The sequence below is a fragment of the Chelonoidis abingdonii genome, chromosome 11, assembly GCF_003597395.2.
Source record: "Chelonoidis abingdonii isolate Lonesome George chromosome 11, CheloAbing_2.0, whole genome shotgun sequence".
NCBI classification, from domain to species: Eukaryota; Metazoa; Chordata; order Testudines; family Testudinidae; genus Chelonoidis; species Chelonoidis abingdonii.
This window is the reverse complement of record NC_133779.1, coordinates 8,279,034-8,293,460: the sequence shown is the minus strand read 5'-3', so window position 1 is coordinate 8,293,460 and position 14,427 is coordinate 8,279,034. Positions and strand designations below refer to the sequence as shown.

At 48.9% G+C, this 14,427-nt stretch overlaps 1 protein-coding gene across 1 annotated transcript in view; it reads left to right on the top strand.

Moving 5' to 3' along the window:
* The window catches only part of LOC116823142 (scavenger receptor cysteine-rich type 1 protein M130-like), a 91,621-nt gene that overhangs the window by 19,605 nt on the left and 57,589 nt on the right, over positions 1-14,427 (top strand). Inside the window, 1 exon segment of the mRNA XM_075071251.1 lies at positions 4,721-4,921. Within this exon segment, the coding sequence (XP_074927352.1) occupies positions 4,721-4,921 (201 nt within the window).

Sequence of the window (14,427 nt, the reverse complement as noted above, 5' to 3'; positions counted from 1 at the left end):
TCTGTTCTAGGAGGTATGTTCAAGGTCTCCTCTTTTTAGCTTCCACAGCTAAAAACCTCTAAGGAAGGAGATTCCACCACTCCTTAACCTGTTTTTTCACCACTGAGGGCTGCTCATCTCCTCCATATACTGTGTTGCCCAGTGCCGCACACTGGGAGCTGACCTTGTCTGAGAAGCCCAAGGCAAAAAAAAGCATTCAGTACTTCAGCTTTTTCCATATCATGTGTCATTAGGTTGCCTCTGTAGAACTGATAAATGAAATTGTTTTTAATTGTTCACTTTATTAGTGTAACTTCATAAGTAAAGTTTTATGAACCAAACAATATTCATTCATAAAACCAGGTTACCCCAATAACTGGTTAATTGACAATTAAGTCGCTTGTTGTGCTCCCCCAGTTCACATTCATTAGAAAAGTCCCCTGCTGCTCAGCTCAATTAAGCTGCTTGTTAAGAGCCATAGCTGTACAGCCAGCTCCCCTTCTAAGTTTCACTTTCAATCCAATTGCTGCCTAAATCACTGAAACTTGCACTGTTTCAATATTGTAACTTCTGCTCACTGCTCGTCATTCCTTACACTTGTCCATATCGTAATTCAAACTCCATTTTACAACACTTATTCCATTTTATGAAAGCCTGCTGCAACCTTCATTCTGCAAAGCCCTGCTGTAATCTTATTAGTTCAGTTTAGACTTGTGAATGAGGTATGGATGGATGATGGAATCTACCTCCAGATCCAGCCCATCCTGATGAAATAAAGTTTAAACACCAATGGCTGAAGATGCAGACACCAGTCCTGACAAAGGAAGAAGAGTCCACCCTAAAAAGAAAAGAACAAAGGTACAATTGAAGAAAGATGAAAGCCAGGTCTAAGGCTGAAAGTCAGGTCTGCAATTGATGGGTGATCAATCACACCGAACCCAGAGACAATGTCACACAGCAAGACCTATAGACTCTTGGTTCAAACAAAAGCCTATAAAAAAAGATAGGTAAGATGGAAGACTTTGAGGGATAACGGTCTGCTGTCAACATGGAAAGGCATCAGTGCGCACTCGACAGAGACCCAGCCCTTCCTCGTGCCTGGCTTTCCTGGCCAATTAGCCACCACGAGCTACGATCCCAAGCTGCGAAATCAAGCCACAACCTCAAGCTACGTTCAGGACTGGTAATTATCCAGCAGCTGTAGAACATTTAGGGGGTGCGTCTGTGTAAGTATTAGGTATTAGCGGTTATAGATCAAGTTGTTATCATAATAAACGTGGCATCTTTGCCTTGTCCCCTAAAACAATCCTGTGTAGTTTTGTCTGCATAACACTTCCCCCATTCAGTAAGGGTCCCACACTTTCCCTCTTCTTCTTCTTGTTGCTAACGTACCTTTAGAAACTCTTTTTATTATCCTTCACATCCCTTGCTAGCTGCAACTCCAGTTGTGCCTTGGCCTTCCTGATTATATCCCTGCATGCTCAAGCAATATTTTTATACTCCTCCCTAGTCAGCTGTCCAAATTTCCACTTCTTGTAAGCTTCCTTTTTGAGTTTAAGCTCAGCAGAGATTTCACGGTTAAGCCAAGCTGGTCGCCTGGCATATTTGCTATTCTTTCTGCACATTGGGATGGTTTGTTCCTGTGCCCTCAATATGGCTTCCTTAAAAAACAGCCAGCTCTCCTGGACTCCTTGCCCCCTCATATAAGCCTCCCACGGGATCCTGCCCATCAGTTCCCTAAGAGAATGATTCTTCTGGATTTCTTCCAATTTCTTCATGACGTTTACTATATTGGGTAAATAATCTGTCATAAAAAGATGACCTAATCAATCCTGATTGGATGAAACTCCACGGATAGTACTGTGGAATTGTCAAAGTACTTCAGAGGAAGCATGGCCATGAATCTTTAGAAGTGGAGGCAGATGGTATCCCTGCCTAAACCATAAACTTCAGAAGCCATGTGTCCTGCACCTCCTCCCCTACAACCTGGCCATCAAGTGGGTGATTGCTCTGTTATGTTACCAGCATATACATAGAGAAGTTAGATAAAAACATCAGTATTGTTGGAAGGTTAAAGCATAATACAACTTTATTTCTTAGAATTCAGAATGACACCACCAAAACCAGAGAGAGGCAAAGCAGGCTGCTCCCTAAGGCAGTGAGACACACCTCACATTACTTTAGTTCGGGCTGGCTCTTACAATCCAGACTGACACAGATCACATGACTTCCCTCAGAGCCCACGAGCCTACAAGCAGTACTAGGAACTCCCTTACAAATTAAAGTGATAGCCCTCAATTCTGCCACCATTTTCAATACACCTCAGAACCCAACATCTAAGACAAGTCATAGATAAGGCTGCGAGATTGTCATGGAGGTAATGGAAGTCACCTCCGTGACTTCTGCAGAGACTGGTGTGGCTGGCTCCAGGACTGCCCGAGCACCTCAGGCAGCTCCTGGGCCAGCCTCACCATCTGGTGCTGGGGCAGTCTTGGGTCACCGCGCCCTCCTTCCCTCCCCACCCCCACCACAGCAGCACCAGGAGTTTGGGTGTGGAGGGGGCTCAGGGCTGGGGGTTGGGGCTCGCGAGGGGGTGAGAGCTCTAGACTTACTTTGTGGAGGCTACCCAGAAAGGACAACATGTCCATCCCTCTCTCAGCACCTATCTCTGTGTGCTTCCTTTGCGGGCAGGCACCGCCCCCACAGCTCCTATTAGCTGCAGTTCCCAGCCAATGGGAGCTGCAGAGCTGGCAGTGTGCAGAGCTAGGAGCTTAGGAAGGGACATGTCACCACTTCCGAGAAGCTTGGTAGGGAGTCTGCCACCCCTGCCAACTTCTCTCCTCCATCACCAGCGGGAGTCCCGGGTTGCTCCCACCTGTGGGTCCCCCAGACCACCCCCAAGCACTCGTGGTGCCCCCAGACTGCCCCCCAAGCACCTGCAGTTCTGCCCATGCACCTGTGGCACCTCCCAGGCTACCTTCCAAGCACTCATGGCACCTTCTGGGCTGCCCCCCCAGCACTCGCAGTGCCCCCCAGGTCATCCCCCCCGAGCACTTCCCCCCTACCGTGCACACCCAGGGTGGGGGGGAATATGTTTATATATCATTATCTTAGTTGTTTGGTTTAATATATTGACATGACACAATGTTTCAGTTTGTGTAGGGGGTTTGGGCATATACACCTGAAATTTTGTGTCATGTCAATGATCCTTAAGTCAGAAATTGAGGAATAGAATCTAAGATTTATGGGGTGATTTTACAAACCCGGTGTCTTAGAAAGAAACCCTGATCTATTGCTTTCATGCCCACGTAATTCCGTCGTAATTACTGACATTTTGCTTCTGATTTAAATACGGGCTTCAGATCATTGAAGAGAACTATAATCTACTGTACATCTACCCTACAGATATACCTAGCGCCAGCAACTCTGGAGGGGAAGCATCTGCCAAAGGTAACCAGTTTTCTTTAGCTCTGTGTGATTTCTCTGTAAGAAGAGGGAACCCTTGCACTGAGATTAGACAATTTTGGCCTGTCCTAACTGGGAGCAGCCCCAGGGTGACAGCCTAACCCACCAATGAGAGTGTTACAAATTTCCCTCGCTGCCTAGCCACAGAGGCTGTAGCTTGTTACAGCCGATGACTTCAGAGCCTTAGTTCTTTAGTTCATGAAATAGCAGCTGATGTTTTCAGCTCTGGAGGTCCCCAGTTCAGTCCCAATGTATCAACCCAGATTCCAGTTGTCAGCACGTCTCAGAAAGGGCCCCAAGGGTGCAGAGCAGGGAGCTGAGCAGGTGCTAGGGCTGGACACCGGAGGTGAGGGGGCAAAGAGGCAGCAGTGAGGAAGATCCTTGCAGGAGCAGCCGCCCCCTGGCTTGTCCACAGGGCCGGCTCCAGGCACCAGATGAGAAAGCACGTGCCTGGGGAGACACATTGTAAGGGGCGGCATTCCTGCCAATCTTGGGGCAGCCAGTCCAGCCCTGCAGGGACACGGACCCTGGCTGGGGGGTGTGGGCAGGAACTAGCGATCCCTGCCGCTCATCATGCCGCTGGGCTCCCCGGGACGCGCCCCACCCCGCCACCTGCACCGACCTCCGCCTTCCGCGCCACTCTGAGCCCGGCCTGGCTGAGCCTCCTTTAAAGGAGCGGCTGAGCCACCACCTCCTGCAGCCCCTGGGCACCAGAAGGAGGGAGGGTTCTGCGATGGCCTGGCAGACACTGGAGGGAGGGAGGGTTCTGCAGCAGCCCAGCGGGCAGTGGGGAGGTGTCCCATTGATCCCAGAGCTGTTTGCACTGTGTCGTGCCCCGCTGCAATGCCGGCCCCGCGCAGAGGTTGCAGATCCCAGCCAGTGCTGCCTGTGTTGGCCCCCTCGGAGCCTGCCCATCCGGGAGAGACACCTCAAGGCCGGAGGGGGAGCCCCTCTCGCCCGGCAGCGCCTGACTGCCCATGGGAGGAGGGAGCGGGCTGGTGCTGCCCTTCACCCCCCTGCAAGCCTCCTTTACTGCCTTCCTTGCAGCTGCCGGTTTTTTGTTTGGTTTTTTTTTTTTGCTTCGGCAGTCCGTCTGCCTTTTTTTTTTTTCCTGGGGCAGCAAAAAAGCTAGAGTCAGCCCTGCTCGTCCAGGATGTGTCATTGCTGGGTGAAATGCCCCCCAGCCAGGCAGGGAGTGGGACTTGTCTTGTCCATTTGCTCCCACACTCAGCCCCATGGCACATGACCTCTCACCCTGCTCTCCCCCACATTCCAGCGCCTGCTGTTCTGCTCTGGGTCTGGATCCTGCGCTCCACCCTGGTCCTGCTCCTCCTGATGTCTGCCCCCATCTTCACCTGCATCATGGAGAAAAGAGCCATCGCTCAGCCTGACACGGAGCAACAAGAGAAGTCTGCTGGGAATGGCAGGGGAGAGCCCCCCTATGCTGAGAGGAATGGCAGGGAAGAGGAGGCTGGAGGTTCTGGGGATCCGTGATGGTCCCTGGAGGCACACAGGGCTGTGAGGCACTTCACTACCAGCTGCCCCTAGCATGATCAAGCCTTGTCTGTGCCCACCAGGGATCAGCTCTCTGACTCCCCCGGCTACAGGCCACACAAGCTGTGCCCTCTAGATCTCTCGAGGTGGCTTCTCTCCAAGTTGGCAATAGGCACACTCCAGCCCCCAGTCCTCCGAGCGTCCCTCTGCTGCTCCCAGCCCCTGTCCCACGGGGCATTCACAGCAGTCACAGATCTGCTGCTCCCAAAGGAACAGGGCTCCCAGCTGACCAGTTCCACCTCCAGTCACCGCCCTGATCAACGCACAGCCCTAGATCCCTTCATAGCGACATCAAGGACAAGTGATTTCATAGAGTGTAGAGATTCGAGAGGTTGCAAGGAGAAGGGTTGGAAATAAATGGCTCCAAGGCAAATAAAATCATACCACATTGACTAGAGCCTAGACTCATTGAACGAGATACTTTTCTGTCTGGTAGAGCAACGCTCACCCCACAGTCCTTCCAGGGTTTTACTCCAGGCTTGGCAGTGATCTCCTGTTCCTGAGATAAATGCTGTCAGCCACCTCCTGGGTGAAAGGGAGCTCTTGCCCCCTCTCCTCTTTCTTTGTAGGTACAGACCATTGTCTCTTCCCAGAGGAGTTCTCTCTTCTGAGACTTATCCTGGGGGTCCTTTGTCCGACGCTTGGTCTACACTATCAGCGTACGTCAGTCTAACTACATCGATCAAGGGTGTGGAAAATCCACATTCCTGAGCTACACAGTTCTACTGACCTAACCCGCAGTGCAGACAGCGCTGTGTCAACAGGAGGGCTCCTCCCATTGGGCTAGCTACCACCGCTCATGGAGGTGGAGTACCTACGCTGAGAAGCTCTCTCATAGGTAGAGTAGGTAGGCGTCTTCACCAAGCAGCACTGTAAGTGTAGCCAAGCCCTTTGTAGATTCTCAGGCCCGCACCTGGCCCAGTCTGTGAATATAGCCTGTCTCCACGGCTGTGCTTTGTTCTTTGTGCTGACTGGCTCAACTGAAGGGATTGCCATAGCGCAGGTGACAAGCTTCACTTTAACACTTCTGGAGTCTAAACTTTTACATTTTACATCTCTCTTAAGCTATGTCCCGTACAAACACCTGGCTGCAATGATGGCACTCAGTGCGTGAGCAGTGACACATTCACTTAATAAGGGTTTAATTTTCACTCCTGCAGGGCCAGGCTTGGGGAGAGGGAGCTGGATCCAGCAGGAGAGAGCTGTGGGCCTTGCTCCCAGCCCACTCTGAGCTGTTCTCTACCAGCTGTCCCAAAGGGTGTTTGCCTGCCCTCCCTGGGGCTGGACCTGGGGTTATTCTCCCAGCTGCCCAGCCATACTGAGAATGCAGCACAGCCACCATCCCCGAGAGAGAAATGAGCACAGCACAGGAGTGACTGTGTCACGAGAGCAGCATCACTCTGGGACTGTGTCTATAAATAGTGCTGGGCCGAGGGGTTGGGGTTGGGGGAGGAGACGCGCCTGTGCTGGGAACAGCGACCACAACCTGTAACCACAGCCCAGTCTCCAAGCTTGTCTCACACGCAGCAGGGGGCTCTGTTTATAACTAAGCTTGGACAGATGTGATTGTTATTGATAAATATCAGTGAACATCAAGTTCCCTGCACACACACAAACCCACGAGAAAATATTTCCATCGATAATAAACATTTGCAGATAAGCAAGTAAGAGAAATGCTGCTTGAGACATTGTTAGAGGTTGATTTGGGGATATTTACTGTGTATATTTTGACATAGAATTATGACAATTTGTGTTTTAATGGTTATAAAACTTTAACCTTTTGAATCTCAACATTTACTGTCATTAAATAATTATTGTCTGACCCCCTTGTAATTTCCTCCACTGTGAAATATAAATCAATAAATATAAAAATGTTGCTGGAAACCCATGATTTTAGCCAACAGTGGACATTTAAATTGATAACAAAAATTTAAAAACCCTTAAAAATCAACATTAACATTGTCAAAATTATTAAAAAAAAATTAAAAATTGAATTCTACGAAGCCTATTTATAACCCAGGGCTGGGACCTGCATGCACCACCTGGGGGCATCCTCCAGAAACAGATACAGCACATGTTATGGGGGTCAGTCATGTGACTCAGCCACACCCCCTCCCGAGTGATGTCCCAGCACCTCCATCGTGATCTGCCCATGTGATTTCAAACACCACATTTATCTTTGGCCTTTCCTCCTTGTTCTGGTGGCGGCAGGTAGGGACCGATTGCTGTAGCATGTCTTTCACCCTCCAGAACTCACAGCCACCTCTCAAGAATGGGAATCCTGCAGGAGACTTCCGCAACACTAGCATGATTACAGGCTTCAGCCACTGTCTTCAGCAGATCAAAGGAAAGCTGGTGACACCAGAGCCCTTTTAACTGATGGCCTGGCTGACTTGTTAAGACAATGGACTGCTAATCCATTGTGGTCTGTATGGCTGCATTCGAACGCCTCTTGTGGTCGTTGGCTTTCTTGTCTTGGCCATGGCCAGGTTTTTCCTCCATTGCTCTCATGGCCTTTCCTGCCAAAGCAACTCTTACAATAAACAGCAGAAGAAAAACTTCCAACAAAAGGGATGCCATAGCATGGCTTGTGCTAACTGGAACTTGAATCCAGCTGGCGAGACTGGGACTCTTACTAGCTGTTTCTGCACCACCGCAGGCCTTAATGGCTATATCTTCTATACCTGACTTTGGCTGATCAAAGGACGGCTGGTGGCAATGGGATCCTTTTGCATGATGATTTGGCCAAGTCATTAAGACAATGGACTGGTAATCCCTTGTGTTCTGAACATGTGAGTACAAATCTCACCTTTGTTCTTTGCTTTTACTCCTTGTTTTGGCTGTGATGGCTATTGAGTCCTTCCTCCATTCCTCTTCTGCCCCTTCCTGCCAAAGCAACTCTTACAGTGACCAAACGAAGAACAGCTCCCAACAAAGTGGTTGTGTTTTCTGTCAGTGGGAACTCTTGCATGAAACCTCTACATCCTGCCACGCCTAGCAATGTGCATTCACCTCCCCCAGGTATTTCCCATGTAACTGTCTGGCGAGTTGTTTGAAATAGTCCTTTGAAGCTCATAATGCTTCTGAAGATTTACACTGGTCACACCTCCCCCCTAGAGAAATTTCATACAACCCTCAATAATACAGAAACTTTGCATTTTTAATACAATGGATTCCAATGTGACTTAAACTTTATTCAGGTAGGTTTGTCCAGGATATGCCAGGAAATTGTCATATCTGTCCCCCACCCTAAATGCCTACAATTCCCTGAGAGGGGTGCTTGTATCCCATAATGCACTGCAAAAAGTCCACACAAGACTATGTGCCTGATGGCGGCATGAGGGATGCTGGGATGATGACCCCAGAGCCACATACCTCTTACTGATGCAGCTATTGCAGTGAAAACGTGCAGCGCTGGCAAAGGCGGTTAAGTGTGCACATGCTCTAGTGCCCTGGCAGTGCTGGCGGCAGCAATGTTTCCATGAACACTTTTTTCAGAGCAGATGGTGTGAAGTAAAATACGACTCACTGAAGATGAAGTGAGGATGAAAGAAGAGTTGGCTTGTTGTCTAGAACAGGTGTGTACAGTCCAAAGGCTATTCTGTTCCTGGTCCTTCTCCTGAGACGACCTCCTGCACAAGAGGAGATGCTCCCCCGCCGGCCTGTGCTAGCATCAATAGGAGCTTCGTGAACACAGCTGACCAGGAGGGAAACGAGCCCCATCACTTCATGTCTTTAATGCACTCTGTCAGAGGAGCTAGACGTTCACCCCTGCTCAATTCAGCTGCAGTATAGCACTCCCAAGGGAATCAGATATGGCTTGAAGGTCTGCCTTGCTGAGGGGCTCAGTGGGGATGGCTCTGGTTGCAGTGGCAGACTTGTAACAGGACTGAGCAGCAATGGGACTTGTGCAAGCTGGATATGTTTGTTTCGTGGATACTAAGTTTAACAAGACTCCACTATTCAAACTGCCCCTGCTCCATGAGTATCAGATTTGGTGAGCCCAGACAGGAGAGGCTGAATTGCAATGATCTGACCTCTCTGAGAGATGAACCCACCAAAGCTTCTGCAGACTGCTCCAGAGAAAACTGCCAGGGAAGATTTAATTGTTTGTAAGCGCTATGGCTGGGAGAGCATTACATGACCTGTAGTGGAGGTAGGAGGACTCTGATATCAGCTAAAGAATGAATATTTAAGAGAAGTCTGTGACTCCCTGGGCATTTCTGGGACAAATCACAGTGAAACTGCAGCCAAAAGCTGCTTGACCTTACCCAAATATATAAGAATTAATTTCAATAGTGAAGAGCCAAATCCACTGGAAGATCAGGGATTGTCTACATTGCTGGCATTAAGAGAGAAGATTCTACAGGCTATTGCTACAGCAAAAGAGAAGCAAAAGATCTGTCAGTCCCATCCCAGAAAAGAAAACCAGTGTTAAAGAAAGATTTTACAATAACAGGACAGTTTGGGAACTCCCTACAAAAGGACAGGTTAAACCAAAGCAGTTTGGCTTATCAAATTGCAAATGGTGTTGCCAAGAGGAACACTGAGGCTGAGATAACGGATACTGTCATCAGGGCAGTTTGCCCAGGATTGAGTTTCAGGAGCTACTTGGAGTGAAAAACTAATCTGAGCCTGCCAAAACTGTGTCCCCTTTTCCCCAGATCATTGATGAAAATGTTGAACAGCACCACTCCCAGTACAGATCCCTGGGGAACCTTGCTATTTACCTCTGTCTGCTCTGAAAACTGACCGTTTATTTATTTAGTAGACTAAATCCACTATCCACAATCCTTCACAGTTAACAAAGATAACAATGTGCTAACCTACATCCCCACCACTGCCAGGCTGAACCCCATAGCACACCGGTGGGTTGCAGAATTAGCTGACTTTAACTTCAAACAGTAGAAAACCTAAGTTTTCTCTGTGAGTACCAGCCTGTGCTAGGGGGCAGGGGTCTGAAGCCTGAATATGTGTCAGTGGGGCAGGATCTGAAATGAGATTGAGTGTGGGGGTGGCGGAAATCTGAGACCAGGGCTTGTGGGACAGAGGCTCTCAGACCAGGGGCTGGGATTCCATTTCCAGAGGTCTGGTCATTAATGCAGCTGTCTCCTTTCTGAACTGTTGGCTGTTCAGGCAGAGTGGGGGCTGGACCCTGAGTACCAAAGAGGCCAGATGGCTGGGGGAATGTTTGCATTACTAATGGGGAACTGAATCAAGGAAAAGAGGAGGTGAAACCTGAACCTTCACTCCAAAACTGAAACAATATTCTGCATCCTGATCAGGTGCCCTGGGGGTCAAGCCAGAGTCACCCATTGCCTGCAAAGGCAACAGGGCCAGATTCTGATCTCAGCTCCTCTCAGGTCATTCTGGAGTCACTGGCTGACTGCAGTTAGATCAGGGGCTGCATTCGCATCTCTCTTCTCAGAGTAAATAAAAATAAATATTGCAACCTAGTCAAGGTAACTGGATATTAGACCTTGTTTTGGCTGATAAAAATGTGGCTAGGGTTGCGAGGTGCCTAGTTTTCAACCAGAAAATCCGGTCAAAAAGAGGACTTGGCAGTGTCCAGTCAGATGTACTGCCTACAGTCTGGTTATCACAGACGGGAAGGGAGAGGTGCCGGGTCATCAACCCGAGCCAGCCCCCACTTAGCTCGGACCGCCTCCTACATGCATCTTGTGGGCAGGTAGGAGACTTCATGTCAGGCTGCAGCTCCATGGCAGAGGGAGCCCAGTGGGAGTGGGAGAAGAGAAGTGGAGAGGAGAGGATCCAGCTACAAGGAAGGGGGAGGAGAGAGTGCAGCAAGTGGGAGGGGGGCAGGGGAGGAGAGGAACGAACAGGGGGAGGGGCTTGAGGGAAAGGATGGGGCAGGGGTGGGGCCTTGGGGAAAGAGGCAGGGCAGGGAGGTCCAGTTGTCTGCAAAGAGGAAGTTGGCAACCCTAAATGTGAGCAATGCTGGCAGGTGGTTTAAGAGTATCAGATGCCCTAAAACACATTATTCAGCAAATTGTGAAAGTGGCTTCTTCAGTTAACCCCTCATCCTGGTTATCAGGGGAAGTGAAAGTAGAAATAACAAATAATAATATTAAACAGCTAGGAAATGGGGAACTTCATCTCAATGGGTGCAATTGAGGAGTTAGGAATTGCAGACACTTGGTAAGAAAAAACTAACAATATCAATGAAAAATCTATGGCATTTTAGGATAAGAACAATAAGGAGTTCTTGAAACATATGGAGAACAAAATATCCTAGCAATCAGTTTTGGTGCAGTTGGAGAAGAGGATGGTAAAATTGCAAGTCATGATGCAAAAAAAGGAGAAATATTACAAATATTTCTGTTCTGTATTTGGGAAGAAGTGGAATGACGTATCTACATCCTACAGTAATAGTGAAATACTTTCAATTTCAGCTGCACCTGGCGAGGATGTTAAACAGCAACTATTAGAATGAAACACTTTTTAAAGGTACAACAAGATGCACTGTGTGAAACTTGAATCCAAACAAATTCAGACTGAAAATGCAGCAAAAATTTGTTCAGAAAGAGAATAATTAACCATTGGAACAATGTACCAAAGGACATGCTGGATAGATTGGATTATTTTTTTAAAAAAAAGATCTCGTACAACCAAGAATAATTTTGAGGCAATTTTCGGGCCTGTGTTACACAGGAGGTCAGACTAGATGATCACAATGGTCCCTTCTGGTGTTGGAATTTATGAATTTGTTAAATCAGCAGAACCATAACTGGAAATCACAGGTATTAAATGCACTGGCAAAGTAGGTATTTGTACCATTAATGCTGATTTTTAACAAATCTTGGAACACCGGGGAAGTTCCAGAGAACTGAAAACAAACTCATGTTGTGCGGATATTTCTAAAGAATGGAATGCCCTGGGTAACTGTAGGCTGGTTATCCTGACAGTGATCCTGAGCAAAAGCATGGAAAGGCTGATATGAGACCCAGTCAGTAAAGAAATAAAAGGTGGGAGCATATTTAATACCAGACACTATGGTTTAATGGAACATAGCTCTTGTCAAATGAACTTGAAATTGTTTTTTTTTTTATGAGATTACCCAGCTCCAGCTGGGGGAGCGGCCTATGGCTAAGGAAGCACTAACAGCCCCTCCCTCATATCCTCACGTCATATCCCCAGTGGGGAGCAGGAGGAGCTGGGAATCCGGCAGGGAAGGGGTTATTTATTGAGGGGGCTCTATACAGCGCCTAGCCCCCCACACCCCACCCTGGGCTTCCCACAGATGTAGGCAGTACCTTCCCTGCACTGGGCCATGCTACGGCCCCACTTCCCCACCCCCCTGGGGCCCTGGTAGGTGCTCCTTTAGCTAGTGCCACAGGGGCTGGTGTGCTCGGAGTCGGGGGTCAGGGGGTTTCTCACAGAGGTCCGGCCGTCGAATCAGGAGCACCATGGAATAAATGTGAGATTCCCTGAAGCAGAGATTTCCTGGGGGAAGGGAGGGAGGCGTTTCTGCCCTGTGGAGCTCTCCAAGCAGATAGGGCTCTTCCCCTGAGGACATCTTCGCCTCTGCACGACTGGATTCAGGCTCTCCTATGAGCACAGAGAGATGGCAGGTTAGAGGGGCCAGTGTCACCCCAGGGGCCCAAGCCCCCTCCCTGGGATGGGATTAGGGGGAGGGGAGAGCAAACCATCTGAAATGTCCAGACTAGGTAGGTTTCCAGGGGCTGGAGAGGTGGGAGCTGCTGGCTGGAAAGAGACCTAGTGTCTAGGTGCACTGCTGCCCCCCCCGACCTACCCAGGTAGGGCATTCAGAATGGGGTAGGGCCAGGCATTGGGGTGACTCCAGCTCACAGTGGGAAGGGGGATCTCTGGACATCACAAACCATTCATAGCAGCCCCAGCATGGGCAGGGGTCATCCTGGTCTGACTCCTCCCACTGCTGACAGGTGGTGCAGGAGCTGTCCAGGGGTTATGTCCAGATGAGGTACCCCCATGTTCACAGGGGCCTGGCAGACATGGGGGGGGGGCTGTCCTAGGGTAGGGGCAGGGATAAGAGAGGGCGGTCACATCACCTGGAGTCTCCTTCCAGCAGTAACTAGCTGCAGCCATGATCAGCAGCAGGCCCAGCAGGACACCGGCGCCCAGGCCCAGAGGGAGGATCTTGCCCCAGGTGAAATCCAGGCTCCTTGTTAGGACTGTGAAAGGACAGCACGGGGGTGTGTAGTTCTTGGAAGTGTCAGGGCTGGATTCTGAACTCAGCTTCTCCAGGGTCAATCCAGAGTTACCCCCTGACAGCAATGGGGTGAGAGCCGGATTCTGATCCATTACCCCTGGATCTAGCTACCCATCTAGCTATTTAATGAAAGATAGATGGAAGAGGCCAGCTGGGCAGCCTCTGAGCCCCAACTCCTCTATGCGTCCCCAGAACAGAAGCAGACCTGAAAGACCTCTCTGCTCTGCAGCTAACCCCGGAGTCAGGGATCCCACCTCCGACCCCCTCAAATCTAGAGTTCCCCTTTAATCTGTGATTCCACAGAGTCCCCATCCCATAAGAACATAAGAGTGGCCATACTATGTAAGACCAAAGGTCCATCTAGCCCAGTATCCTGTCTTCTGACAGTGGCCAATGCCAGGTGCCTCAGAGGGAATGAACAGAACAGGTAATCATCAAGTGATCCATCCCCTGTCACCCATTCCCAACTTCTGTCAAACAGAGGCTAGGGACACCATCCCTGCCCGTCTTGGCTAACTGCCATTGCTGGACCTATTCTCCATGAATTTATCTAGTTCTTTTTTGAACCCTGTTATAGTCTTGGCCTTCACAACGTCCTCTGGCAAAGACTTCCACAGGTTGACTGTGCATTGTGTGACGAAATACTTCCTTTTGTTTGTTTTAAACCTGCTGCCTATTCATTTAATTTGGTGACTCCCGGTTCTTGTGTTATGGGAAGGAATAAATAACACTTCCTTATTTACTTTTTCCACACCAGTCATGATTTTACAGACCTCTACCATATCCCCCCTTAGCTGTCTCTTTTCCAAGCTGAAAAGTCCCAGTCTTATTAATCTTCCCTCATGTGGAAGCTGTTCCATGCCTCCTAATCATTTTTGTTGCCCTTTTCTGTACCTTTTCCAATTCCAACATATCTTTTTTGACATGAGGCAACCGCATCTGCACGCAGTATTCAAGATGTGGGTGTACCATGGATTTATATTTTATGTCTTATTAGCTATCCCTTTCTTATTGATTCCCAACTTTCTGTTCACATTTTTGACTGACGCTGCACATTGTGAGGATATTTTCAAAGAACTATCCACAATGACTCCACAATCTCTCTCTTGAATGATAACAGCTAATTTAGACCCCACCATTTTATATGTACAGTTGGGATTATGTTTTCCGATGAGCATTACTTTGCATTTATCAACTTTGAATTTCATCTGCCATTT